We start from the raw sequence: 27,531 nt of genomic DNA on the forward strand, positions 1-27,531 counted from the left end.
GCCTTCAATCCTCATCTTTTAATAAGCTCCATTTCACTCTATGTCGATGTTGTGGTCCTTGCAGGTTAATAGTGATCATTTACAGATATACTTTAGTTCATTCTTATACAGTTAACCCCTTAACTCCCACCTGAACCTGGTTGGCTTTACCCCAATCCAAAAGCTTCTGGAAAAAAGCTGTGAAAATAGCAAGAAAACTGAGACGAAAACAATGATGGAAATGTGGCAAAAAAATGACAAAAATGTGATAAAAATTTGACAAAAAAATGACAAAAATGTGGCAAAAAATGGCAAATATTTGATTAAAAAAAGGACCAAAAAATGACAAAAATGTGATAAAAATGTAACAAAAAATGACAAAGAAATGACAAAAATGTGACAAAAAATGACAAATATTTGATTAAAAAAATGACAAAAAAATGACAAAAATGTGACAAAAATGTGATAAATAATTGACAAAAAAAAGGACAAAAATGTGACCAAAAAATGACAAATATTTGATTAAAAAAAGGACCAAATGGACAAAAATGTGATAAAAATGTAACAAAAATGTGACAAAAATGTGACAAAAAATGGACGAAAAAAAGGACAAAAATTTGAAAAAAATGGACGAAATAATGGACAAAAAAATGTCAAAAAAACTTGCAAAAATGAGTTGAATACCCAACAAAAACAATGATGGAAAAACAATCTGAGGAAAAAGATCCTCTCAGTTCAGGCGGGAGTTAAGAGGTTAAACAGTTGCTCTTTGATGCTACATATTAGTTTTACTGTTGGACTTGCACTTCAAACCTTTGCTGTTTTGTGCCTATAAGACATTAGTCAAGTCTTCATCAGGACTTCATTGGCCGTGAGGGATGGTAGCCCCTCCCCCTCGCGGCTCGATGGCGTCGTCAGGCCTTTCAGTTCTTGGATCGCGGGCGGATGAAGCGGTTGACGAAGGAGCCTCCGCCCCCCGTGTGAGTGCTCAGGTGGGTTTGAAGCGCGGCCTTGTGACCGAAGCTCTTCCTGCAGAGCGAGCAGCTGAAGGGTTTGGCGCTGGTGTGTGTTCTTTCATGGTTCTCCAGAGCGCTCTTCAGGAGGAACGTTTGGTCACAGACTGAGCAGCTGAATCTCTCCGTGTGGGCCCTGGGACCGGGGTCCAGCCCAGTCCGTGCTTCCTCCATGTGGGAATCGAGGGTTTTCCTCTGAGCAAACGCTGGTGTTTGATCCGCGTGTGTTCTCATGTGGAGTGCGAGCTTATTCTTCAGAGCGAAGGATTTCTGGCAGACGGAGCAGCTGTACGGCCTCTCCCCCGTGTGAACCCGAATGTGTCTCTGAACGCTCTGTTTAGTCCAGAACCTCTTGACACAGAAGGGACACTGGTGCTTCTTGGCCTGGGCCACGTCTGCGGCGGCTCCGGTGTGAGTCCTCATGTGTGTCCTGAGGTACGACTGGCTCGCAAAGGGTTTATCGCAGACAGAGCAGCTGTAAGGCTTCTCTCCTGAGTGGAGCCTGTAGTGGATTTGTAAATAATGTTTACTCCCAAACATCTTCTGACAAACTGTGCACCGGTGCTTCGTCCTGACGGCGGAGGCGATCTCTGTGGAGTGTGTTCTCATGTGGACCTGGAGGTTGTTCCTTTGTGTGAACGTTCTCTGACAGATAAAACAAATGTAAGGCTTTTCCCCCGTGTGTGTTCTTTTATGTACGTTCAAAATATCCCACCGAGAAAAGCTCTTCTTACAGATAGAGCAGCTGAAAGGCTTCTCTCCGGTGTGAAGTCTGTAGTGGATTTGTAAATACTGTTTACTCCGAAATGTCTTCTTGCAAACAGAGCACCGGTGCTTCTTCCCCGCGGATCCTTCGGCGTCAGAGTCAGACGAGTGCTCGGTTTGTCCCTCACTCTCTGAGCTGTCCTCTCCCTGCGTTTCCTCTCGGTGCTCAGTTTGTCTTTGCTGAAGCAGAGAGGACTCTTCGCTCTTCACACAGACAGCGCTGGACTCTGGGACAGATCTGGAAAACGATTAAAATATAGATTTAAAACTCGAATGGGCCTCAGTCATGACGTGTCCTGAAAATGTTTGTTCTTTTAACCCCGACTTTAACCGAGGGCATTTTCTCTACCTCGGCTTTACCTAAATCTAAAAGCTCCTCGACTGGAGCTCACAGCCTCGAGGCCAGTGTGATGCGTTTTTGTTGTTGTGGAATTTTTGTCATGTGCCTTTAATTGTTGTTTTTTGGCCACATTTTGTCTTTTAGTGTAACTGTGATGAAGCCACAAAATGTGACAAAAACGCTCCTGAAAAATGTGACAAAATCTAGAAAAATTTGAAAAAAAATGTGGCACTCTAGAAAAACATGACATAAACTCTAGAAAAACATGACATAAACTCTAGAAAAACATGACATAAATTCTAGAAAAATGTGACGAAAACTCTAGAAAAATGTGACAAAAACTCTAGAAAAGTGTGAAGAAAACATGACGAACACTCAAAAAAATATATAGCGAACTCTCGAAAAATGTGACGAAAAACTAGAAAAAAAAAAACATGACAAGCTCTAGAAAAATTAGAAAATGTGACGGAAACTAGAAAAAAAACGGACGAAAACTCGAAAAGTATGACCAAAACTCTAGAAAAATGTGACGAAAACTCTAGAAAACTTGACAAACTCTAGAAAAATGTGACACTCATGATATATGTGACACTGAAGAAAAATGTGACGAAAACTAGAAAAATGTGACACTGAAGAAATATGTGACAAAACTCCAGGAAAATGTGATCAAAAAACGGACGAAAACTCAAACATTCTAGAAAAATGTGACGAAAAATGTGACAAAACTAGAAAAAATTTACAAACTCTAGAAAAGTGTGACAAAAACGTGACGAACACTCGGAAAAAATGTGACAAACTCTAGAAAAATGTGATGGAAACTAGAAAGATGTGGTGAAAAAACTTGAGCAGCCTGGGAAGCTAAGACACTTCAATGATATATGGCTAGAAAAACGGACGAAAACTCTTGAAAAATGTGACAAAAACTAGAAAAATTTGAAAAACTCTAGAAAAACGGACGGAAACTCTAGAAAAATGTGACGGAAACTCTAGGAAAACATGGCAAACTCTGGACGTAAACATGATGGAAACAGATCAGTCACGATAAACAGCTGAAAGACAAGTGAGTTTTCGATTTCATTATTTTGACTCTTTTTGAGGCAGATTTTTTGCTGGTTTTGGGATGGAAAGGGTCAAATATAAATACTATAAACCGATACTAACGATAGCAGTTACGTTTGTTTAACACATTGTTATATTTGTGTTCAAAAAGCAGACGAGGACCACAGAAAGGTTTTATGGAGTTTATTTTCAGCCAGTGCAAGTCCAGAGTTCTGCGTTTAAGATCCAGATTCTACAAAGAGACCCGGGTTTTACAGAGGAAAGAAAGAGACAGAAGAACGGCCATGATCTGACAGAGTAATCTTTGGTCTGAACTGAACAGAAATCTGACAATATATTGCAAGGTCCTTCCTTCAATAAAGCTGCTCGAAAACTGGAATGAAACCTGGAGTTTGTGAGTGAAATGTGAGTGTGACGTGTTTAAAGTGGTGGAGCCTACACTGGCAGCTGCTCTTCCTCCTGTTTGACGCTCTGCTCCTCTTCCTCCTCTTTAATCCATGGAGTCTCTGGGGTTTCCTGCTTCAGATCAGGAGCAGGACTCGGTGAGGGCGTCTGGACACCTGCAGGAGACAGTGGGAATTAGAGCCTCCTATAATCATTAAGTGTGTTTTTTTTTAGTTTTACATAAAGCTTCTCTCAGCATTTTCCCGGACCGGCGTGACTGCACATCCACATTGCATCGCTAAACGCCCCACTTTCACAAACAGCTAGCGAACTTTGCACTGCAGAAGCATCAAACGCCACACGTCCCCCGCCTCAGCCCTCATCCTCACCGGCCCCTTCACCACGGTAACATGTGGTGTTTGAAGGAGCAGACGCAGCAACAGTTAGCGGCTAACACAGTCAGAGTTAAAGAGGGGGTATTCTGCTTTTTTCAGTCACATAGCACCAGTCTATATCACACTACAATGATGACAAACCTTCTGTTGGTCTGTAAATGCAGTAAATCAGAATAACTGCCTTGTATAAAATGTCTCTCTCAAAATGGCTGTAGTGAATGTCTTGAAATAGGCCTCTGTCTCTTTAAGAACCTCTGAGCCTTTCAGACACGCCCCCTCCACACGCTGTCTGTGGCATCAGTGGGGAGGGGGTTCTGCTGAGGAGCAGTGGTCGGTTACTCGGCTGGTGACGAAAGCTCGGAGGCGTCTCCAGGAGGTGGGGGCGTTCCTAGGAGGACTCAGGCAAAGCTATCCCTAAAATGGCCGCCATCAGAGTTTTTACAGATTACTCAGAAATACGTGAATGTGCCAAGGCAACACTTCAGCCATGTTTTTAATGAGGGAATGACATAATAACATGAGGTCAGCTTTAATGTGCCTTTGAGCTCTACCTGGCCTGGACTCGGCTGCAGTGATTGGACGGACAAAAGTAGAAAAACTTAAACTCTAGAAAAGTGTGACGAAAACGTGACAAACACTCGGGAGAAAAAATGTGACAAACTAGAAAAATGTGACGAAAACTAGAAAAATTTGAAAAACACTAGAAAAATATGACAAAAATGCGAAAAAAAAGAAAAAAAAGAACTCTAGAAAACACTCGGGGGGAAAAAATGCGACAAACTCTTGAAAAATGTGTGAAAAATTCTAGAAAAATGTGACAAAAATTCTAGAAAAATGTGACAAAAATTCTAGAAAAATGTGACGAAACTGTAAAACATGAGGACGAAAGCAGACCTGAGTTGTGCGTTGCGGCGTCGTCAGTGTCGGGCGAGCGCTCAGTGTTTCCCTGCGCTTCCTCTCGGTGCTCAGTTTGCCTTTGCTCTTCGCTCTTCACACAGACGGGGCTGGACTCTGGGACAGGCCTGACACATGAGTAAAAGCACAGATTTAGAGTGAAGTGTTTGCCAGTGAAGTGTGACGGCGCTGGAGCCTACACTGGCAGCTGCTCCTCCTCCTGTTTGATGATGACTTCCACTGGCTCCTCCTTCATGTGGCTCTGAACACCTGCAGGAGACAAGAGGAAACACGATGACCCTCGTGAGCGCCCCCTGCCGCCCTCCTGACTGCGCTGCACTCACCGGCCGCGGCGCTCGCCTCCTCCTCGTACTCCACGATGATGCTCTGTATCAGCGAGGAGCGGCCGGGAGGCTTCTCCTCTGCTCGTGTTCCGGGAGGTTTCTCCTCTGACTCCGCCTCCGCCTCCGCCTCCGCCGCGTGCGTCCTCGCGTGCTGCTCCAGGCTGAACTTCCGGGTGAAGCTCTTGTCGCAGGCGGGGCAGCTGTAGGTCCGGCCCTCGCGGTGAGCCGTGCGGTGCAGCTTCAGCGCCGGGAGGTCGTGGAACTCCTGGCTGCAGACGGAGCAGCTGTAGCGCTTCTCGCCCGTGTGCAGCTTCACGTGCGTGCTCAGGCTGCTCTTCTGGCCGAAGGTCTTCTCGCAGAAGGGGCAGCTGAAGGGCTTCTCCCCCGTGTGCGTCCGCATGTGCTGCACCTGATGAGCCTTCTGGATGAACGTCTTGTGACACACGGGGCAGCTGAAGGGCCGCTCCGTGGTGTGAGTCCGGCGGTGCTGCTTGAGGGACGAGAAGTCGGTGAAGCGCTGCTCGCAGACGGAGCAGCTGTACGACGCCTCCTCCGCGTGGATCTTCCTCATGTGGGCGTTCAGGTTGCTCTTTTGGGCGAAGGTCAGGGCGCAGAGCGAGCAGCTGAAGGGTTTCTCCCCCGTGTGCGTCCTCATGTGCTGCTCCTGATGAGCCTTTTGGGTGAAGGTCTTGCTGCAGAGCGAGCAGCCGTAAGGCCTCTCCCCCGTGTGCAGTTTGGCGTGTGTTTGCAGAGACTTCTTACTGATGAATCTCTTCTTACAAACCGAGCACTGGTGGCTCCCGGCCTCGGCGCCCGCGTCCTCCTCGCCGTCCTCCGTGTGGCGCTTCATGTGCGTCTGGAGCGTGTACTTCAGGGGGAAGGATTTCCCGCACACGGTGCAGCTGTACGGCTTCTCCCCGGTGTGGATCCGAATGTGTCGCTGCACCGTCTGCTTCGAGCCGAAACTCCTCTGACAGAACGGACACTGCAGCTCCGCCTGGGGGCGGGACCACAAACAATAATGTTGTTAATCCATGGCTTTTTTCATTGCTATGTCGTCACGTTTTCGTCACTTTTTTGTTGCTTTTCATCCTCGTTTTCGTCACTATTTCAATGCTTCTCTTTTAAGCATTTAGATTTGGGTAAAGCTCAGTTAAGGTGTGGGTTTAGAGGTTGAGAAAAGTGAGAGGCCAGACCGGTGGCCCGAGAGCCAGTGGCCCCTCTGTGCTCTTCCAGAATACAGGACATGTGGCCGGTCCGCCCCTGCTCATGGCCCTAATTCTGCTTCTGATTGGACGAGACACAGACGGATATGTATGACATTTTCAAAGTACAAAACACTAAAGACCAAACTTTAAAAACAAAGCAGGTTTTCATGTAAAAATACACAATTTTCATGTCAGTTTTGCTCTATTTGAGTCTGTGTTTACTAGAAAACGATTGATTGATTGATTGATGCTAAAATAGTTCAATAATAGTTTAGCTCTTGATTAGTTGTTTCAGCCCTTCTCTTAACCTCCACCTAATTATTCCCAGTTTGGCTTTACCCAAATCTAAAAAGAGTCAAAAAATGTTTTTCCCCCAATTTTTTTTCCTCATTTTTTCATATTTTTTTCCAAAGTTTTCTACGTGTTTTTTTTTTCTTTCATTTTTTAAATTTCGGCCCAAATGTTCCCAATATTCCCCCAAACTTTTCTATTTTTCCAAAAATGTTTTCAACTTGTGTCACTTTAGTTCTTTCACATTTTGATGATCAGCATCCAAACTGGAATATAAATATTTACTTTAGATTTATTTGATTAAAAAATGTGGCGATTAATCGATTAATCGTGAGAATAATGGGTACAGTCTCCGCCCTCGTCTCCGCCGTCGGTACAGTCTCCGCCCTCCGTACAGTCTCCGCCCCCGTCCCCGCCGTACCTCCGCCGCGTCCCCGCTGCTGTGCGACCTCATGTGCGTCTGGAGGTTGCTCTTCTGGGCGAAGGTCTCGTCGCAGACGCCGCAGCTGTACGGCCTCTCCCCCGTGTGCAGCCTGTGGTGGATCTGCAGGTGATACTTCCTGGTGAACCTCTTCTGGCAGACGGAGCACTCGTGTTTCTTCTCCTCGGCCCCGGAGTGCGTCTTCATGTGCGCCTGGAGGTTGCTCTTCAGCGTGAACGTCCTCTTGCAGACGCCGCAGCCGTGGGGCCGCTCGCCCGTGTGCACCGTCACGTGCCGCTGCAGCATCTGCTTCGTCCCGAACGTCTTCTGACAGACCGAGCAGCGGTGCGTCTTGGCCTCGTCCCCGGAGTGCGTCCTCATGTGCGCCTGCAGCGTGCCCTTCAGCCTGAACGCCTTCTTGCACACGGAGCAGCTGAAGGGCCGCTCCCCCGTGTGCACCCGGATGTGCAGCTTCAGGTTCCCCTTGATGAACCTCTTGGGGCAGAACGGGCACTGGTGCTTCTTCCGGGCGGCCCCGTCGGCGGCGCTCGCCCCCGTGTGCGTCCTCATGTGCGTGCGCAGCGAGCTGGTCTGGGCGAAGGTCTTGCTGCAGACGGAGCAGCTGTAGGGCCGCTCCCCCGTGTGCACGCGGATGTGGATCTGCAGGTGATACTTCCTCATGAACGTCTTCTGGCAGAACGGGCACTTGTGCTTCTTCTCGGCGCCGGCGTCCGTCTCCGTGTGGCGCCGCACGTGCTTCCTGAAGCCCGACGGATCCGCGAAGTCCTTCTGACAGACGGAGCAGCTGTAAGGCCTCACCCCCGTGTGCCGGCTCATGTGGAAAACCAGGGTCCCTTTGTAGGCGAAGGCTTTGTCACAGACCGAGCAGCTGAAGGGCCGCTCTCCCGTGTGAAGGATGAAGTGTCTTTGTAAATTCTGCTTCGTCCCGAACCTCTTTTTACAAACCGAGCACTGGTGCTTCCGCTCGGCTCCGTCGGAGGCGCTCGCTCCCGTGTGGATGATCATGTGTCTTTGCAGGTTGGGCTTTTGATTGAAAGACTTCTTACAGATGGAGCAGCTGTAAGGCCTCTCTCCGGTGTGAACTCGGCTGTGGATCAGCAAGTCGCGCTTTTTCCCAAACCTCTTGTGACAAACCGAGCACTGGTGCTTCTTCGCGTCCGCTCCTCCAGACACATCTGCGGCTTTGGCTTTCGGGGACAGAGCGGGGTTTTGCGCCGCTGTCCGTCTGACTCTGGTCCGGACTTGGCTGCGGTCGTCTCCGTCCGCCTCAGTCTCCGTCTGGACTGAGCAGCTGAAAGGAGGCTCCCAGTCGTCGTCGTTGTCGGTGTCGGACGAGTGCTCAGTGTGTCCCTCCGTCTCCGAGTGGAAATGTGGCTCCTCCCCCTGCGCTTCCTCTCGGTGCTCAGTTTGTTGAAGCAGTGGAGGCTCTTCGCTTTTCACACCGACAGCGCTGGACTCTGGGACAGGCCTGGAAACGATTAAACACAGTTATATGAGTGTGAAGTGAGGGTTTGTCAGTGAAGTGTGAGCGCTGGAGCCTACACTGGCAGCTGCTCTTCCTCCTCTTTGATGATGACTTCCACTGGCTCCTCCTTCATCTGCGTCTGACCACCTGAAGGAAATAAACAAGACATTTCATTCCTCCTTTTGTCGTAGGTCAAAACTACTACATCATAAAGACACAAATGAAACTGAAATTTAGGAGTTTTTTTTCTGTATCTGCTTCAATACTTAGATTTTTTCGATACCAGAAGCACCTAAACTGTTTTTCCTGATACTGGTTTGGTTTAACGGCGCCCGGCCCCAAGTGCAGCTTTTCATCACATGACGCTTTATTCACGGACAAGAGAACAGTTACATAACAGAGAGTACAGTGTGAAAAAACTACTCTTAGAAATACAATTACTTCTTAACCTCTTACCACCCGCCTAAACCAAATACACTATGTCCTCTTTGGCCATTATATAGGCCTGTGTAACACCTCATTTGAAAGCTAAGACCCACAAAACTGATCTTTTTCCTCACATTGTTGCTGTGTTGTGTCACCTTTTGTATGTTTTTTTCTTTTCTTTTTTTCCATTTTTGTCACATTTTTGTTGAATTTTTGTCACATTTTAGTTGAATTTTTGTCACTTTTTTGTTGAATTTTTGTCATTTTTTTGTTGAATTTTTGTCACATTTTAGTTGAATTTTTGTCATTTTTTTGTTGAATTTTTGTCACTTTTTTGTTGAATTTTTGTCACATTTTTGTTGAATTTTTGTCATTTTTTTGTTGAATTTTTGTCACATTTTAGTTGAATTTTTGTCACATTTTTGCTGAATTTTCGTCACATTTTTGCTGAATTTTTGTCACATTTTTGTCACATTTTTGTTGAATTTTTGTCACATTTTTGTTGCGTTTAAATCCTTGTTTTCTTCTCATTTTTGTGGCTGTTTTGGTGTTTTTTCCCCCAAGAATCTTTTTGATTTGGGTAAAGTCAAACTGGAGAAAATGGGGTCCGTTCAGGTGGGAGTTCAGAGGTTAAAGCTGTGTTTGAGAACCAAGGGCAGATACCGAAAAGAAACATGAAAGCTTAATATCAAAGTTCTGATTCTGTTGGTCGTCATTTCAATAAATAAAAAAGGGACACAAAGTGAGAAATTGAGAAAAAAAGTGGAAAACAATTTGGGTAAAAAAAATTGAACATTTTGGGGTGAAAAAACAGTTGGAAAAATATGGAAATATAGAGAAAAAATCGGGAAAAACAAGTGAAAAAATTGGGGGGAAATTGGAAAGTTTGTTTATTTTTTTGTTGTCCTTTTGTCGTTAAAGGAAGTTTCTTGGTTGTTTTAAATGGAAAGGAATAAATTAACATTATTTAACTGTTTTATGGTTCTGTATGACAAAAATTAGTATTAGTACAAGTACCAGTATAAAAAAAAATGTAACAGAAGGCGGGAAACTGCGCCATCTGTGGATAATCTGCGGAACTACATGAGCAGCAGTTCCGACCGCGGCCTGTAGGCGGCTCAGCATCAGCATAAAAACACCAGGCCCGGATGTAAACATTTAAACAAACATGTGTGAACTCCGGCCCGCGTCCTCCGGGATCCACAGACTCTCGGCTCTGCTACGTTTAAACATTTATATCGTTTATATTGAAAGATGTGGCGGTAAAAGCAGAAGAGGGGCGGAGTCAGTGTTAGCCGTTAGCTAAACAGAAGAGAGGCGGAGTCAGTGTTAGCCGTTAGCTTCAGTACAAAAGACCTGCCTTTGTAAAACACACACAAACCACTTCATCTGAAACATGGCCCTCCTGCTGCCGCGTTAACAGGTCTGTCCCCCCCCCGGACCCCCCCCCCGCTACACTTCCATCTCACGATCATGACGTTAAAGACACGGTCAGACGTCAGGATCTGCCCCGGGACGGACTCACGCGCCGCGGGCCGGACTCTGCAGGTCCGGGGCCGGTCTGTGAGGCTCTGATCCGGGGGAAGAGTCTCCGAAACTCCCGCTGTTTGGCTTCCGGACATTTTTACCAACTGTTTTTAGCTTTAGCTCAGAGTTAGCAACACGGCGCCGTCCCAGGGCGGCCGGGCACGTCTGCGCATGCGCGGCCTCTGCGACGCTGCGTCCAAGGAAACTGGGGGAAAAGATAAATAAATAATAATAATATTAACCTCTTAACTCCCGCCTGAACGGATCACATTTTCTCCAGTTTGGCTTTACCCCAATCAAAAAGCTGCTTGGGAAAAAACACCAAAACAGCCACAAAAATGAGAAGAAAACAAGGATGTAAACGCAACAAAAATGTGACAAAAATGTGACAATAATTCAACAAAAAATGACAAAAATTCAACAAAAAAATGACAAAAAATCAACAAAAATGTGACAAAAATTCAACAAAAAAATGACAAAAATTCAACAAAAAAATGACAAAAATTCAACAAAAAAATGAACTAAAATGTGACAAAAACTCAACAAAAAAATGACAGAAATTCAACAAAAAATCATCAAAAAATCAACAAAAAAACATCAAAAAATGACAAAAATTCAACAAAAAAATGACAGAAATTCAACAAAAAATGACAAAAAACTGAACCAAAATGTGACAAAAACTCAAAAATGAAAAGAAAGAAAGTAAAACAAAACAAAACATAAAGGTGTCACAACACAGCAACAACGCGAGGAAAAAGATCAGTTTTGTGGGTCTTTCAAATGAGGTGCTACACAGGCCTATAGCCAAAGAGGACAGAAGGCATTCGGTTTAGGCGGGGGGTCAGATCTCTGACAACAGAAAAGTAAAGTCTAAGCAGCACAAAACATACAAATAAAATGAATAGCAATACTTTGTGTTAAATACTAAAACGACCACAGAAAAAACAGCCTGGACTTTACTTTAAAACAACCGAACAGGCAAACTCCACACAGAAAGGTCCCGTCCAGGTGGGAATCGAACCCGGGACCTTCTAGCTAACGTTTCCAAGCACTGGAGAAACTTTTTGAGCTGTACTTGTAACAGAGCTGTGGAAGGTCAGGGCACTCACACCGTTTATTAACAAGACGACATAAAAAAAAACAAAGCCCCAGTAAAGTCCCCTCTCCTCGTGGTGGCAGCTCCCCTGATGGACCTGATGAACCTGATGGACCTGATGGACCTGATGTCCCCCTGGTCCGACCTCCTCAGTCAGGGCTGGGACTCGATTAAAACATAATAATCTAATCCAGTGTGAACGTCATCAGTTTGTGGACACGAGCCTCATGGAGACGCCTCAGAGAGAACCAGAGGACCACAGGAGAGATCCAGCCTCATGGACGGTCAGGCTAAAGACCTGGAGCTGACGAGTCCCTCTGCAGACGCACCGAGACCGTGGAAGAGCGTCCAGTTCTGAGGATTCACTGACCTGTGATGGAAAAGGCTGCGTTTGCTTAAACAAACAACACGTCCTCAAAATTCAGTTCATTCAAAAATAAATATGAGCCTTTTGGAACTAATGAACAAAAGCTTTTTCTTGATTTCCGACACAAATAAACACGTTTTAGCTTCTTTATAAACTTTATTAGACACAAAAATAAATCACTTTTTTCAGTAACTGATGATTAGAACATATAAGTCATTATCATTTACGTAACCCCGGCTCACATTAAATCCGTTTAAGGTCCGGTCCGGCCTCCGCGAACTTAGAAAGTCATTCAAACCAATGTTGCAGACTCGCTCTGCTCCGCGAAGTCCGGCTCCCGAGGCCGTCCAGAGGTAGAGGAAGTGTATTTATGCCGGACGCCGGAGCCCCAGCGGATCAAGCTGACAGAAAAACACGAGCCAAGCAGGAAGTCAGGTCTCGTGAGGAAAGAAGATCCGGTGTATTTCAAAATAAAATCTCTCTGCTCGCTCCTTATCTGGTCTGGTTTATCACCTGTACACGAGCGTAACGTCGTAAATGTAAACATGTCTCCATCACCAGTGACACGGGGCAGGAGTGAGTTAAAGCCTCCACTTCACTGGGGAGAGTCGTTGTTCAGGCAAATGCGGCTTTTGTTACAAAAACTACCTGTACACGGGGCTGATCATCACGTAAACTCTTACCAAGCGGGAAACCCGCACTTCTGTTCTCGAGTGCTGTTTCTGTGCCTGGAGCAGCGTCTGGGCCGGAGCCGGCGGAGCCACAGTGTCAGCCGGACTCACTGTGAGTGGTGGTTTGGGGCAAACACGGACCGGATCAGGACCGAACCCGGACCGAACCGTAGTTAATGTGAGCCGGGGGTAACTCGAGTTACAAGTGCATTTGAAAGGTTTGTATTGATTTACAGACAAAAGCCAAACTGCCTCAGATCAAGACACTGGTGAATCAGATCTGCACAAAACCAAACCTGAGGGAAAGTGAAGGAAAAGGAAAACTTTGACTTTTGTTCGGTGCCGGTTTTACTATTTTCAGTTTATATTTTGCCAAAAGTAACTCAGAAGTAACTCTAAAAGTAACTCAGAAGTAACTCTAAGAGTAACTCAGTAATATGTAACGCAAACATCTTACATTCTTCAAGCTGTAACGATTAATATAGAACATGTGACCGTTTAGAGTAATTTCCCGACACCGTCTTCAGTTCTCAGGTTTGGGGAGGACGAGGCGGCAGCTGGAAGAGCCTCCGGTGACGCATGTGTTTGAGCAGCTGAAGGGTCTCTCTCCCGTGCGCGTCGAGATTAGATTTTTGGGCGGATGTTTTCAGACGGGTTGAACAGCTGCATGGTCTCTCTTTTCTGTGTCTTTCGAATTCACTTTCCGACTCGAAGCTCCTCTGACAAACCGAGCGCCGGAGCTTCTCTGCGGCTCCGGGTGCCGCGAGCTCATGTGTGTTTTTAAATTCCCCTTTGTCGATAATGTGGCGTCACAGACCGAACAGCTGAAAGAGCTGCGTTCCACGTGGAGCTTCATGTGCGTCTTCAGATTACTCTTCACGCCAAACCTCTTCTCACACACTGGGCAGCTGAAAGGTCTCTCTCCCGTGTGCGTCCTCATGTGGACTTTGACGTCGTATTTTTGGGCAAATGTTTTCAGACAGACGGAGCAGCTGTAAGGTCTATCGTCTGTGTGAGCTACAGCGCCGCCCCTTTGACGAGCCGAGCGCTGGCTCTTCTCGGTCCGTCCGACGTGCCGCGAGCTCATGTGTGTTTTTAAATTACCCTTCGTCGACAGTGTAGCGTCACAGATCGAACAGCTGAAGGAGTTGCGTTCCATGTGGCGCTTCACGTGTGCCTTGAGATTACTCTTCAGGCCAAACCTCACCTCACAGACTGGGCAGCTGTAAGGTCTCTCTTTCGAGTGAACCACAGCGTGTCTTTCTAACTCATCTTCAGACACGAAGCTCCTTTTGCAAACTGAGCACCGGTGCTTCGTCCCCCGGTGCCACGTGCTCATGTGTGTTTTCAAATTGCCCTTCGTGGTTGATGTTTTATTACAGATCGAACAGCTGAAGGAGTTGCCTTCCGTGTGGCGCTTCGTGTGAGCCCTGAGAGAGCTCTTCAGGGCGAACCTCTTCTCGCACACGGAGCAGCTGTAAGGTCTCTCCCCTGTGTGAACTGCCATGTGTGCCGTTCGGTTCTTCCTCCTGGAGAAGGTCTTGTTGCAGACGGGGCAGCTGAACTCCCTCCTGTGAACCCGGGAGTGATTTTCTAGATCGCGTTTCCTCCCGAACCACGTGTTACAGACGGAGCACTCGTGTTCCTCCTCGGGTCCACCGGGGGCGCCCTCGCCTGCGTGTGAGCTCGTGTGGCGATCGAGACTGGACTGGGAGATAAAAGACTTGTCACAAACGGTGCAGCTGTAAGGTCTCTCTCCTGCGTGAGTCGTCATGTGCGCCATGTGATTTTTCTTTCTGAGGAATGTTTTATTACAGATTGAGCAGCTGTAAGGTCTGTCTCTCACGTGAACTCTAACGTGTCTTTGTAACATCTGTTTCGTCCCAAATCTCTTTTGACAAAACGGGCACCGGTGCTTCTTCCCCTCGGCCTCTTCAGCTCCTGACAGGTCCTCCTCGTGGACGGAGGCGCCGGGCTCTGGTGCAGACGTGTATTTGGGGAACAGGCCGGTGCTTCTCGCAGCTGGAGCGCCGGGTGTTTCCCAGTCGTCGTCGTCGTCCGTGTCAGACCGGTGCTCAGTTTGTCCCTGCGTTTCCTCTCGGTGCTCGGTTTGGCTTGGCGGTGACGACTCTTCGCTCTTCACAAGGACAGTGATAAACTCTGGGACGGACCTGACAGAAATGATGAAAAATGTGTGTTTAAAAATGTAAAGTGAGGATTTGTCAGTGAAATGTGAGTGTGAGGTTTACACTGGCAGCTGCTCTTCCTCCTGTTTGACGCTCTGCTCCTCTTCCTCCTCTTTAATCTGTGGAGTCTCTGGGGTTTCCTGCTTCAGGTCAGGGCCAGGACTCAGCGAGGGCGTCTGAACACCTGCAGGTGTTAATGGGAAACATTAAAGAGGGGGTATTCTGCTTTTTTCAGTCCCATAGCACCAGTCTATATCACACTACAATGATGACAAACCTTCTGTTGGTCTGTAAATGCAGTAAATTAGAATAACTGCCTTGTATAAAATGTCCCTCTCAAAATGGCTGTAGTGAATGTCTTGAAATAGGCCTCTGTCTCTTTAAGAACCTCTGAGCCTTTAGACACGCCCCCTCCACACACTGTCTGTGGCATCAGTGGGGAGGGGGTTCTGCTGAGGAGCAGTGGTTGGTTACTCGGCTGGTGACGAAAGCTCGGAGGCGTCTCCAGGAGGTGGGGGCGTTCCTAGGAGGACTCAGGCAAACCTATCCCTAAAATGGCCGCCATCAGAGTTTTTACAGATTACTCAGAAATACGTGAATGTGCCAAGGCAACACTTCAGCCATGTTTTTAATGAGGGAATGACAGAATAACATGATGTAAAGCTTGAAAAAGTCCATTTTGCAGAATACCCCCCCTTTAAAAAGTATTGGGCGATTTAGGAAAAAAAATAATCATGATTATTTCCCCTAAATGGATCAATATTGATTTTCGATCGATTTTGCTTTTCCATTATAAATTTAAAAACATCTTTTATTCAAACTTCAGCTCAAACAAAAACTGTCATTAAGTCTCATCGTCCAAAACCAGGTTCTGTTTGTGCCGCAGAAACGTCGATTATAAAATCCCACGACTGTTGAGATCGACCAAAGTAGAGACGGCGATTTCAATGGAGTTTTGATTGTTGGTCGTCAATAAAAGTTTTTTTTTTAAAGTGGAAGAAAAAAAAGGAGGAAAATGTAGAACAAATTTGGGGCGAAATTGAGAAAAAAGTGAAAAATAAAGTAAAAAATAAGAAAACGTTGGAAAAAATTTGGAAAAATCGAGAAAAAAATGTGGTAGATTTTGGAGAAAAAAAAAAAAACGTTTTGGGAAATTTGGAAAAAACACCTTAAAAATGGGGGAAATTTGGGGGGAAAAAATTGGGCAAAAAGTATCGTTCAGATATTGGTATCGAAAAACAAGTATCGTTAATCCAACATGAGCGACGCCATGTTTTGATCAAGCTTTAGGCCGTGTTCTAAATAGTTTCGCTCGAAAGTTTACAGCGGGTACGTCATACGTCATCTGATACGATGATACGATTGGCTGTGGTCACGTGCTGACTGACACATAAACAGCTCTACAGACTGGCTGCCCCACAGAAACACCTTCAGATCAGCGGGAAACTGCGCCATCTGTGGATAATCTGCGGAACTACATGAGCAGCAGTTCCGGCCGCGGCCTGTAGGCGGCTCCGCATCAGCATAAAAACACTGGGCCCGGATGTAAACATTTGTAAAACACACAAACCACTTCATCTGAAACATGGCCCTCCTGCTGCCGCTTTAACAGGTCTGTCCCCCCCCGCGCACCCCCCCGCTACACTTCCATCTCACGATCATGACGTTAAAGACACGGTCAGACGTCAGGATCTGCCCCGGTGTAGCGATTTCAAACTACCCCCCGGTACTTTGAAATTGATTTCAGACTACCGGGGGGTAACTTGAAATCGATTTCAAATTACCCCCGCCGCAATATGTATTGTTTGTTTGGCTCGGCTGTGTTAAATAGAAAATGCCCGGATGTTAATTGCTAATAATAGTTACAACTCTCGTAACTTTTCATCTGGTAAGGTTAGCTTTAGTTCGTAAACTCCACTATCCTTAAGGTTACGGCTCCAACTGCGGTTCCTGTAAGGTATTTTATGGATGAAGAAAGCAGTTGAGAGGGGGGTAATCTGAAATCAGGGGGGGTAGCTTGAAATCGCGTTCATCTTACCCCCGGGGGTAACTTGAAACTGATTTCAAATTACCGGGGGGCAGCCTGAAATGGGGGGTAGTTTAAAACCTTTACACCGGGACGGACTCACGCGCCGCGGGCCGGACTCTGCAGCTCCGGGGCCGGTCTGTGAGGCTCTGATCCGGGGGAAGAGGCTCCGAAACTCCCGCTGTTTGGCTTCCGGACATTTTTACCAACTGTTTTTAGCTTTAGCTCAGAGTTAGCAACACGGCGCCGTCCCAGGGCGGCCGCGCACGTCTGCGCATGCGCGGCCGCTGCAACGCTGCGTTTAAGGAAACTGGGGAAAGAAAAACATCTGAATCTTTTTATTGCCACAGATTCACAAACTAGGTTTTTTTTTTCTCGGTGCTGTCGGGCAACATCAAACATAAGGTCATTATCACAGAATTTATATAAAAAATAACTTTAACGTAACCGGAAGTGGGCGGGACATAAAAATCAACACATGTGACTGCAGAAAAGAAATCCAAGTAGCACAAAACATAAAAAACAAAATAAACTAGAAATGCAATGGCTGCGCCAGTGCGATTGACTGCGGAATTGCGGGAAGCGAATGCAGAAATTGCATAAACTCCTCAAATTGCATAAATTGGTTATATGCGAAAATCCCTATTAAATTGCATTATTCTGCTTTAAAATGCATAAACTGTTTAAATTCCATAAATTGCTTAATTTGTATAATCTAATTTGCATAAACTGGTAAATTGCATAAAATGTCATGTTGCATAAACTGTATAAACTGCATAAAGTGGTAAAATGCATGAATGGGTTAATTTGCATAAATTATGTAAATGGCACAAACTCTTTAAAATTCATAAATCCTAAATGGCATAAACTCTTCAGTTGCATAAACGGTTTAAAATGCATAAAGTGGTTCAATCCCATAAAGTGGTTACTTTGCATAAATTATTAATGTTGCATAAACCTTTAAATTCCATAAACTGGTCAAACTGTTGAAATGGCCTCAGTGCTTGATTGGCAGAAGCTGCACAAATGGCTGAAAGTCCTGGAGTCTCCCCATTGGCTGGATTCCCCCATACACACCAATGCAAACATTTCAAACTCTCATATAAAAAAACTGGAAAACTGCAGAAGGACAATTTTTTCTCAAAACCCACAAGTTGCAGAAGCTGAACATGCACAAAGTGCAGAAATTGCATAAAATGCAGAAAAAAGTGCAGAAAAGCATGGATTTGCGGCAGCCCCATTATAAGTCAATGGGAAAAATCTCCGACATTTTGGCCGATTGCGGAAAAAACGTAAGTTGCAGAAATCCCAAAAGTAATAGCACCTTCTCCTCAACATGCGGAACGTTTTGATGCATAACTTGCATAAATTGCACAAAGCATGAAGGTGCTGAAAGCTCTAGAAAATCGGGAAAAAGATGGAAGAGGAATAATAATAAAGAACATGAAAACCAATAATTGACTGCGGAAGAATTCCGCAGTCAATCAATAATACTTTGAGTACTAACTGCCTTATTGTTCTACAGTTACATTTACTCAAGTACATGAAACTTTTAGAAGTAACTATACTTATTAGACTAGTTATATCTTTCAGTACTTTTCACTTCTACTTATAATACTACTTAGCAATACTGTAAGTACTAGGGATGGGCGATACCACATTTTTAGGAATCGATACGATACCGATACTTTTGGGCTCATTTTTGTCGATAAAACTGGTTATTTTATATAATTAACTGGTAAATTAAAATGATATTACTTTAACTGGTTAATTAAACAACACTAATGTGAAATCAAATACATAAACAACATTTAAAATTAATACTTAAATGACAAACAGAACCTAAACCAGAATGATCAGCCCGGCTCAGTTCAATCCTTTGCTGTTGTGGCTGTTTTGGATCAGAACAAAGAAATAAATCATCTTTTTGTGTTGATAATTGCTGCCCCGCCTCCTTTTACATATGCAAATTAGTATCGATACTTTTTTGCTAATTATCGATACTTAAAAAGTAGCCGTTTGGTATCGATCCGCCCATCCCTAGTGAGTATCTTTGCTCTTACTTGAGTAAAATTATAAAGTTTCTCGTGTCACAGCGTACAGCGAAATAATACTGAGGTGTTAGTCCTGAGCCGCTGCCACTGAGCCGCTGCCACTGAGCCGCTGCTACTGAGCCGCTGCCACTGAGCCGCTGCCACTGAGCCGCTGCTACTGATCCCCTCCCATGGACGGACGGGCTGTAGATGGAAAAACAACACAGTGACACATAAATATCTAAGTAAGTAAGGAAGATAAATGCAGATTACAGAAAGAACAAAGGAAGATAAACATATGTGAAGATTAGAGACATTTTCCTTTAATCTGTAAAGTGTTGTGGGAGAAACATGTTACAAAATCCACCATTAATGAACCATTAACTGTTTATTCCTCTCATCAGGTCACATGTGCTTTATGGACATTTGACCATCACACAGTGACCTTTATTCAGTGAGCGTTACCTCATCTGTTCCTTCTGGATAAGTTCTTTTGTTCTTTGGATAAACAGTCTGATCTATAGAGACGCCCTCGTCCGTGGCTCCTTATGTATCTGCTGTATCTGTGTAACTTTGACCATTACATCATCGGTCACACCATTGGTCCGCTCTGATCATGTGATCTCACACAGTCTGTTTGTATAAATACCGTGTCCTGCCTCTGGACTGACAGAGCGTCTTTGTCCAACCTGTGCAGAATGTCTCTCCATCTGCATATGTCAAATAAACCTGCACGCCTGATTCATGACGACTTCTCTCCGGTTTTCATTTAATACAGTCTCAGCGTTTACCATAACAATGTGCACGGTCATTGTGTCCTTGGGCAAGACACTCCACCCCCTGCGTGCACTGGTGTGAATGACAGAGTGAATGGGTGAGTGGATCCTCGCTGTAAAGTGCTTTAACCTCTTAACTCTTTTTCCATCATTTTTTTGTTGGGTATTAAACTCATTTTTGTAACTTTTTTGTCATTTTTTTCGTAAATTTTTTGTCCATTTTTTTTAATTTTTTTGTCACATTTTTGGCTTTTTTGTGTCATTTTTGGGTTCGATTTTTATCACATTTTTGTCATTTTTTCGTCCATTTTTTGGTTAATTTCTTGTGACATTTTTTCCACTTTTTCATCCATTTTTCGTCACTTTTCTGTCACATTCCCATCATTGTTTTCGTCTCAGTTTTGTTGCTTTTTCACAGCTTTTTTCCAGAAGCTTTTGGACTGGGGTAAAGCCAAACTGGAGAAAGTAAAGTGCTCTAAGTGCCTCATGTAAGTGGAAACGTCCGAGCTCAGGTTTGTTCCGTGTGGAGCTTCATGTGCGCCTTCAGGTTACTCTTCTGGGCAAACCTCTTCTCACAGACTGTACAGCTGAAAGGTCTCTCCCCTGTGTGACTCCTCACGTGTCCGGTGAGATTACTCTTTTTAGAGAATGTCCTGTTACAGATGGAACAGCTGTAAGGTCTCTCCCCTGCGTGAACTCCAAAGTGGTTTTGTAGCATCTGCTCCGTTTCAAACCTCTGTTTACAGACGGAGCACTCGCCCGTGTGTGTCCTCGTGTGGCGAACCAGGTGAGACTTCGAGGTAAATCCCTTCTCACAGACCGAACAGCTGTAAGGTCTCTCGCCTGTGTGGTTTTTCATATGTATAATTAAATAACTGTTCTGGATGAAGGTTTTATTACAGATTGAGCAGCTGTAAGGTCTCTCTCCTGTGTGATGTTTCATGTGTACAGTTAAATTACTGTTTTGGATGAAGGTTTTGTCGCAGATTGAGCAGCTGTAAGGTCTCTCTCCTGTGTGAACTCGAACGTGTCTTTGTAAAATCTGTTTAGTCCCAAATCTCTTTTCACAAACCGAGCACTGGTGCTTCTTCCTCTCGGCTCCGTCAGCGGCTCCGCTGTGTTTCCTCTTGTGTTTTCGAAGAGTGCTTTTATGGTTATACGTTTTCAGACAAACTGAGCAGCTGTAAGGTCTCTCTCCAGTGTGAACTCTGACGTGTGTTTGTAAACTCTGTTCATTAGAATGTGTTTTTTGACAGAAAGGGCACCGGTGCTTCTCCTCGTGCACGGAGGCGCTGGGCTCTGGGGCAGACGTGTGTTTGGGGAACAGAGCTGTGCTTTTCGCAGCTGGAGATCTGACTTCTTCCCGGTCGCCGTCAGTGTCAGACGAGTGCTCAGTTTGTCCCTCAGACTCTGAACTGTCGTCTGTCTGCGCTTCCTCTCGGTGCTCAGTTTGTCTGGACTCTTCGCTCTTCACACAGACTCTGGACTCTGGGACAGACCTGGAACAGGATTAAAACACAGATTTAAAAGTGTAAAGTGAGAGTTTGTCAGTGAAATGTGTGGAGCTCACACTGGCAGCTGCTCTTCCTCCTGTTTAACACTCGGCTCCTCTTCCTCTTCCTCCTCTTCCTCCTGTTTGATGCTCAGTTCCTCTTCCTGCTCCTCCTCTTCCTCCTGTTTAACACTCTGCTCCTCTTCCTCTTCCTCCTCTTCCTCCTGTTTGATGCTCAGCTCCTCTGGCTCCTCTTTAATCTGGGTCTGAACAGCTGCAGGCGTCAGTGGGGAAAACATGTAAAAAACAAACGTGTAGATGAGACTCTTTGGCGCCACCTGCCTCACTCTTGGTTGTACTGCAGTGTAGGTTTGTTAATAGAGACACTACAGTGAAGTAAAAACACCTTTAAAAAACACATGCAATAAAGTACATGCTGCGTATCTGCGTCACTTTATTCACCACCTGCTCTGTGACTGTAAACCTGCACTCTTTATACTGACATTATAGTCGCTTTATTGTATTTTTTACACGTCAGAACCTCAGGGAACGTGAACCAAAGAGGCCGGACACTCTTTACATGTTTTGTCATTAGACGTTTGACTGTTTACTATTTCATTGTTTGCACATTTCCCGTCTGTGCTGCAAACCCAGTGTCTCTGAGCTCAATGGAACAAGTACGTTTCACTGTGAGATCAACAGAGGCAAATCTTCTGTCATCAACACCAGAGACCAGCGTGAACCGTCTGAGATTTAACCTCCTGACCCTCGTCTTCACCTCTTACCACCCGACAAAACCAAATCCATTCTCTCCTCTTTGCCATTGTCGTCACTTTTTATTTCCCTTATGTGTTTTTGCCACTTTTTTATTACTTTTTTGCTGCTCTTCTATCACCTTTCTGCTGGATTTTTGTCTTTTTTCTGCTGGATTTTTGTCTTTTTTCTGCTGGATTTTTGTCACTTTTTTGCTGGATTTTTGTCATTTTTTTGCTGGATTTTTGTCACTTTTCTGCTGGATTTTTGTCATTTTTTTTGCTGGATTTTTGTCTTTTTTTGTTGGATTTTTGTCACTTTTCTGCTGGATTTTTGTCATTTTTCTGCTGGATTTTTGTCACTTTTTTGCTGGATTTTTGTCATTTTTTGTTGAGTTTTTGTCACTTTATTGTTGAGTTTTTGTCTTTTTTGTCGCTTTTTTTGAGTCACTTTTTAGCTTTTCTTGTTGCGTTCACATCCTCATTTTCTTCTCGTTTTTTGCCTCTGTTTTGAAGAAGCTTTTAGATTTGGAGGAAACATGTTCAGGTGGGAGTTAAGAGGTTAAACCGAGCACTTTTCTCCAGTTTGACTTTAACCAAACCAAAAACATGAATCTGAAACGAAATGGAAACGTTACTCAGATTCCTACCAGAAACCCGCCCGAGTCCTTTTTGTTTCCCGCAGTTTAAGATGAATCTGATGTTTGACTGAAGCACATTTTCTTGTCAATGTTTAAAACTACAAATCTGTTTCTGTATAATAAACATGAAACTGTGACGGCGGAAAGACCTGAACTAAGGACAGTTTTAAAGCAGACTCCGCGTTAGCTTAGCTTAGCGTTAGCATTAGCATTAGCTTCAGAAGCGCTGCCTTTAAGAAGCTCAAACCTCTGTCTGCAGGTTTAATCTTCTCTCCACAGATTCAGCTTTAAAGATAAACTTTACAGAAACTCACCCGCTCTGAGCCGCGCGAGGCTTTGGGACATGTTTACAAACGTTAGCTTTAGCTTCGAGCTAACCTCTCCCAGGGCACTTCCGGTTTGGTGTGTGCGCATGCGCTTCTTCCCGCTGTGTAAACCCCGCACACAAAGGTATTCAGAAAGAAACGATCCAAACTATTTATATTAAATATGTTAAGAAAATAAATGTAATCAATACTTAAACATATTAATGACGTAGTAGTTTAGAAGCAAAATAAGAGCAAGGCAGAAATATATCAAGGGAAAATGAAAATAATGCAAAAATACACGACTGTTCAAAGTTTGAGGTTCATCACGACCCCATGATCGACCAATAATGAGAATAATTGACTTTATTCAAAACATTTGTTCTTGTTTTGGAGTTAAAATGACATAAAAACAAAATGTCGCGATGACTGAGATGGATTTTATTATTGATCCTTTTACAGGCTCAGAATATGCACACGCTTTCATTAAAGGCACGTTTAAAACATAACAAAGAACAGGACTGTGATCTGTGAGCGTTCATGGGGGCCACATGTGCAGTACAAGCATCTGTACTCCTGTCCGTATACCTCACAGCAGGGGGAGGCAAGTCTGCGTCACGGAGGCCGATTTTCACCAAAGCCAAAACACCGAACCTCACCATGGTCAAAACACCGAGGGCCGAACCTCACGGTCGCCTAAAGTTAAGAACCATTTTGTGCAAATGCCAGTGTTTTACATCAGTGGTTCTAAAGTGGTCCGGCTTCAAGACCCGCCATTACCTTAGTGACCGGCTGCGACCCAAATAAAACTGTACTTTGTCATATATCGTGTAAAATATTGTATTGACCACATGTTTTTATTGAACAAGCCGTAGATTTGCTTTTAAGACTGAAATTATGATCAAAACAACCCAATAATATTAATTCTAACAGACTCCAGTGTTTCCGTGTAGTTTCAGATGGAAAATATTGAAAAAAGGTTTCCTGTTTGCTCGCGACCCACTTTTGAGAATCACTGTTTTACATTAAATCTGACCAAGTGGGATGTTCTGCAGGACCTTTAAAAAAGACACTATAAAAAGATACTTTCTCACATTGTTAGATACTTTAACAGGTATTTGATCCCTTATTTGCATAATAATATTTCTCCAAATCACATTGGGGGCCAGAGGTTCTGTGCTGGAGGGCCGGATTTGGCCCCCGGGCCTGACGTTGCCGACCCCTGACTTACAGTGAAACAATCGCCTTCAGAAGTTTCCTGATGATTCCTGAACGATCACATGTTAGAGTCGACCTGTGTGTTTCTAATGTCAGGTCAGATACAGCTGCTCTGTGCTGGTCTCAGGTCTGTGCTGGTCTCAGGTCTGTGCTGGTCTCAGGTCTGTGCTGGTCTCAGGTCTGTGCTGGTCTCAGGTCTGTGCTGGTCTCAGGTCTGTGCTGGTCTCAGGTCTGTGCTGGTCTCAGGTCTGTGACGGTCTCATAAAACCCAAGTAAAACATCTCAAAAGTCGACGGTCAGGGTCTTTTCTTAACGCCTGCCCCGGGAATTCCTCTGCTGGAGGCGGCGAGCTGAAGCGAAACGAAACCGGTAGGAACTTATCATTCCTCGTCTGTGCCTCCGCTGGACACTTTTTGTTGGATTTTTTTTTTTCTAAAAAATGTTGGGCTTTTTGAACTCTGAACTTTGCGTTTTGGATAAAAGGATCGTAAACCAAACTAAATATTACGTTTTGGAGAAAAAAAAACGTATCAACTGAACTCTAAAACAAGAACTAAAACCAGACTATTAAAGGTCATAAGGGTTTTTTGGACATTTTTTCCCTTTATTCTCGTTGTTGTGCACTTTAAACGAGGCCTTATTTATATGTTACTGTGTGTTACTATTTCTTTTGCTTGAATAAACTTCACTTTAAATCTTATTTCTGTGCATCGTGTTCATCATTTCCCCCAAGCTCCTGTAACGAACCTGGTTTTTCTGTTCAGTCATGTTCCTCCCATTGCAACACAAGTCCTGACCTTATTACACATTAATGAAGCGCTACAACAGCACTGACCAGAGCTGTTACAGAGACGCCTGTGATGACCCTGATGAAGTGCAGAGAGACACAGCTCAGGTGGGGGAAACTGTCCACAGAACAACTATGAGTCGTAACTGCACAAATCTGGCCTTTATGACAGAGCCGTGTTTTTAAAAGAAACCAGAAGAACATGGAGGCCACAAGTCCCCAAGACCAGAGAGCGCTTCAGTTCTTTGCCGTGTTTCCTGTCGGGCTGCGCTCTTCGCGGAAGGCGCTCGTCGCTTTAGTTCTGATTTGTTGAGGATCCTGAAGCTCCTTAGACAAACTGAGCACCGGCGCTTCACTCCGCCCCCGAGTGCTGCGTGCTCATGTGCTTCCTTAAATTATCCTTCGTCGTTAATGTTTTATCACAGGCTGAACAGCTGAAAGAGCTGCGCTCCGTGTGGGTCCTCATGTGCGTTTTGAGAGTTCCCTTCAGGGCGAATCTCATCTCGCACACGGAGCAGCTGTAAGGTCTCTCCTCCGTGTGCGTCTTCATGTGCGTCGTTCGGTGGCTCTTCTGGGAGAACGTTTTGTCGCAGACCGAACAGCTGAAGGGTTTCTCCCCCGTGTGAACTCGGACGTGGTTTTGTAAGTCGTTCGCGCTCCCGAATCTCTTCTTACAGACGGAGCACTCGCGGGCGCCCTCCCCCGTGTGGACGCTCATGTGCACCGTCAGATTGCTCTTCTGGGAGAACGTCTTAGCGCAGATCGAGCAGCTGTAAGGTCTCTCTCCCGTGTGGATCCGGACGTGTCTTTGTAAAATCTGCTTCGTCCAAAACTTCTTCTGACAAACGGAGCACTGGTGTTTCCTCTCGGGTCCGTCGGGGGCGCCCTCCTCCGTGTGGCTCCTCATGTGGCGATCGAGGCAGGACTTGGAGATGAAGGACTTCTCACACACCGAGCACCCGTAAGGTCTCTCTCCTGTGTGAGCGCGAATGTGTCTTTGTAAGATCGGTTTTGTCCCGAAGACCTTCTGACAAACGGAGCACTGGTGCGTCGTCCTCGCGGCTGCGTCCGTGGGGCCGGTGCACTTCCTCACGTGTTTGCGCAGAGTGCTTTTGTGGTTGTAGGTTTTCATACACGCTGAGCAGCTGTAAGGTCTCTCTCCTGTGTGGACTCTGATGTGTGTTTGTAAACTCTGTTCGCTGGGATGAGTTTTTTGACAAAACGGGCACCGGTGCTTCTTCCCCTCGGCTCCTCCGGCTCCTGACGGGTCCTGCTCGTGCACGGAGGCGCTGGGCTCTGGGGCAGGCTTGGTTTTGGGGAACAGGCCGGTGTTTTCTGCTGCTGAAGATCTGACTTGTTCCGAGTCGTCGTCAGTGTCAGTTTGTCCCTCAGACTCTGACGACTCTTCGCTCTTCACGAGGACAGTGATGAACTCTGGGACGGACCTGAAACATGAATAAAACATAGATTTAAACAGGGCTCGATTATAGAAAAAATAATAATCACGATTATTTTAGTAATAATTTAAATCACGATTATTCAAACGATTATTTGTTGCCTTAAAAAAAAACAACTTTATTTATTTATTCTATTTATTCATTTTTATTATTATTTTAAAAAACAACTATGGACTACATCTGCTTTGAACAATAAAAACATTTGTTTTAATATGTTCACGTTTCTAAACTGATCCTATAGAGACACCTGCCCCCTGCTGGCCAGCCCTCACACCTGTCCAACAGAGCGGCGCGGCCTGATGACATCATCACTCAGCGCTAATGTTTTCCTGTCAGACCAAAGCCTGAGCCTTTAGCTCGTGAAATGCGAAGGAAACAAACAATCATCTCAGCAGCATGAAATAATTCACCTTATTCCGGACGTTCGCGTGGGCGCCGCCATGAATTGTGCCCGCCCCTTTTCTCCTATGTGTTAACATGGGGCTGGAGAAGTCCACATAAAATCAGTCACTACACGAAAACAAAGCGTTTTTTTTGGCCGCACAGAGAAACGTTACAGTGTCGACTTGTCGGTGCAAATGAACATCGGACATTTTACACAAATCAATCGACTAAACATCAGATTTCAGCGGAGAATATTTTCCCTCGTTCTCCGTTAAAATGAACGGGCTTCGCGCTCGACCGGAAGTGTCAGGAAAAAGAGGCGCCGAGACAACGAAAAAAGTGGCAAAAGTGGGCGGGGCGGAATAAGGTGAATAAGAGTTTGTTTGAGCTCCGTTGATCTGCTCCTGAAGAAGAGTTTTAGACTTTTCTACTAAACAAAACCAGTGTCTGGTTAAAGGATGTCGAGGCTTCTGAACAGCGGTTCTCCTTCAGCACAAGGTGAGCTCTTAACAGTGGCGTTATCTAAGAGTTAGGTATAAACAACATTAGTACGATGTTATTTACAGTTTTGTCAGGCTGGTGTTTCAGCTGATCAGACGAGTCACACAAACCACACAGGACGAGCGGGAGGGCATCCTTAATAATCGTTTGTTCTCGATTATGATATTTTTGTGATCGTCTCGTGTAATAATCGAAATCGTAATCGCAGCCCTAGATGTAAAAGTGTAAAGTGAAGTGTGTGATGTTTGACGCTCACACTGGCAGCTGCTCCTCCTCCTGTTTGATGCTCGGTTCCTCCGGCTCTTCT

General features: G+C 45.1%; 3 protein-coding genes across 3 annotated transcripts; all 3 read right to left on the reverse strand.

Moving 5' to 3' along the window:
- Window positions 1-845: 845 nt before the first annotated feature.
- LOC306974462 (uncharacterized protein) lies at window positions 846-27,531 on the reverse strand. Its single transcript, XM_079571713.1, has 2 exons — window positions 27,481-27,531; window positions 846-1,995 (listed from the first exon to the last, which is right to left on the reverse strand). The coding sequence occupies exon 2, from the start codon at window positions 1,599-1,601 to the stop codon at window positions 903-905; it is 699 nt and encodes a 232-aa protein (XP_079427839.1). The 5' UTR covers window positions 1,602-1,995; window positions 27,481-27,531; the 3' UTR covers window positions 846-902.
- LOC306975103 (uncharacterized protein) lies at window positions 3,375-17,169 on the reverse strand (the record flags this gene model as incomplete). The annotated part of the gene is made up of 7 exons (XM_079572523.1): window positions 16,982-17,169; window positions 14,916-15,036; window positions 7,094-8,582; window positions 5,174-6,170; window positions 5,030-5,099; window positions 4,830-4,957; window positions 3,375-3,388 (listed from the first exon to the last, which is right to left on the reverse strand). Exons 1-7 carry the CDS (start codon window positions 17,076-17,078, stop codon window positions 3,375-3,377), a joined length of 2,916 nt encoding a protein of 971 aa, XP_079428649.1. The 5' UTR covers window positions 17,079-17,169.
- On the reverse strand, window positions 25,208-26,347 carry LOC306975104 (uncharacterized protein; the record flags this gene model as incomplete). Its single annotated transcript, XM_079572524.1, has 1 exon — window positions 25,208-26,347. One exon carries the CDS (start codon window positions 26,345-26,347, stop codon window positions 25,235-25,237), a length of 1,113 nt encoding a protein of 370 aa, XP_079428650.1. The 3' UTR covers window positions 25,208-25,234.

Source organism: Gobius niger (assembly GCF_951799975.1).
Source record: "Gobius niger genome assembly, chromosome: 15".
NCBI lineage: Eukaryota > Metazoa > Chordata > Actinopteri > Gobiiformes > Gobiidae > Gobius > Gobius niger.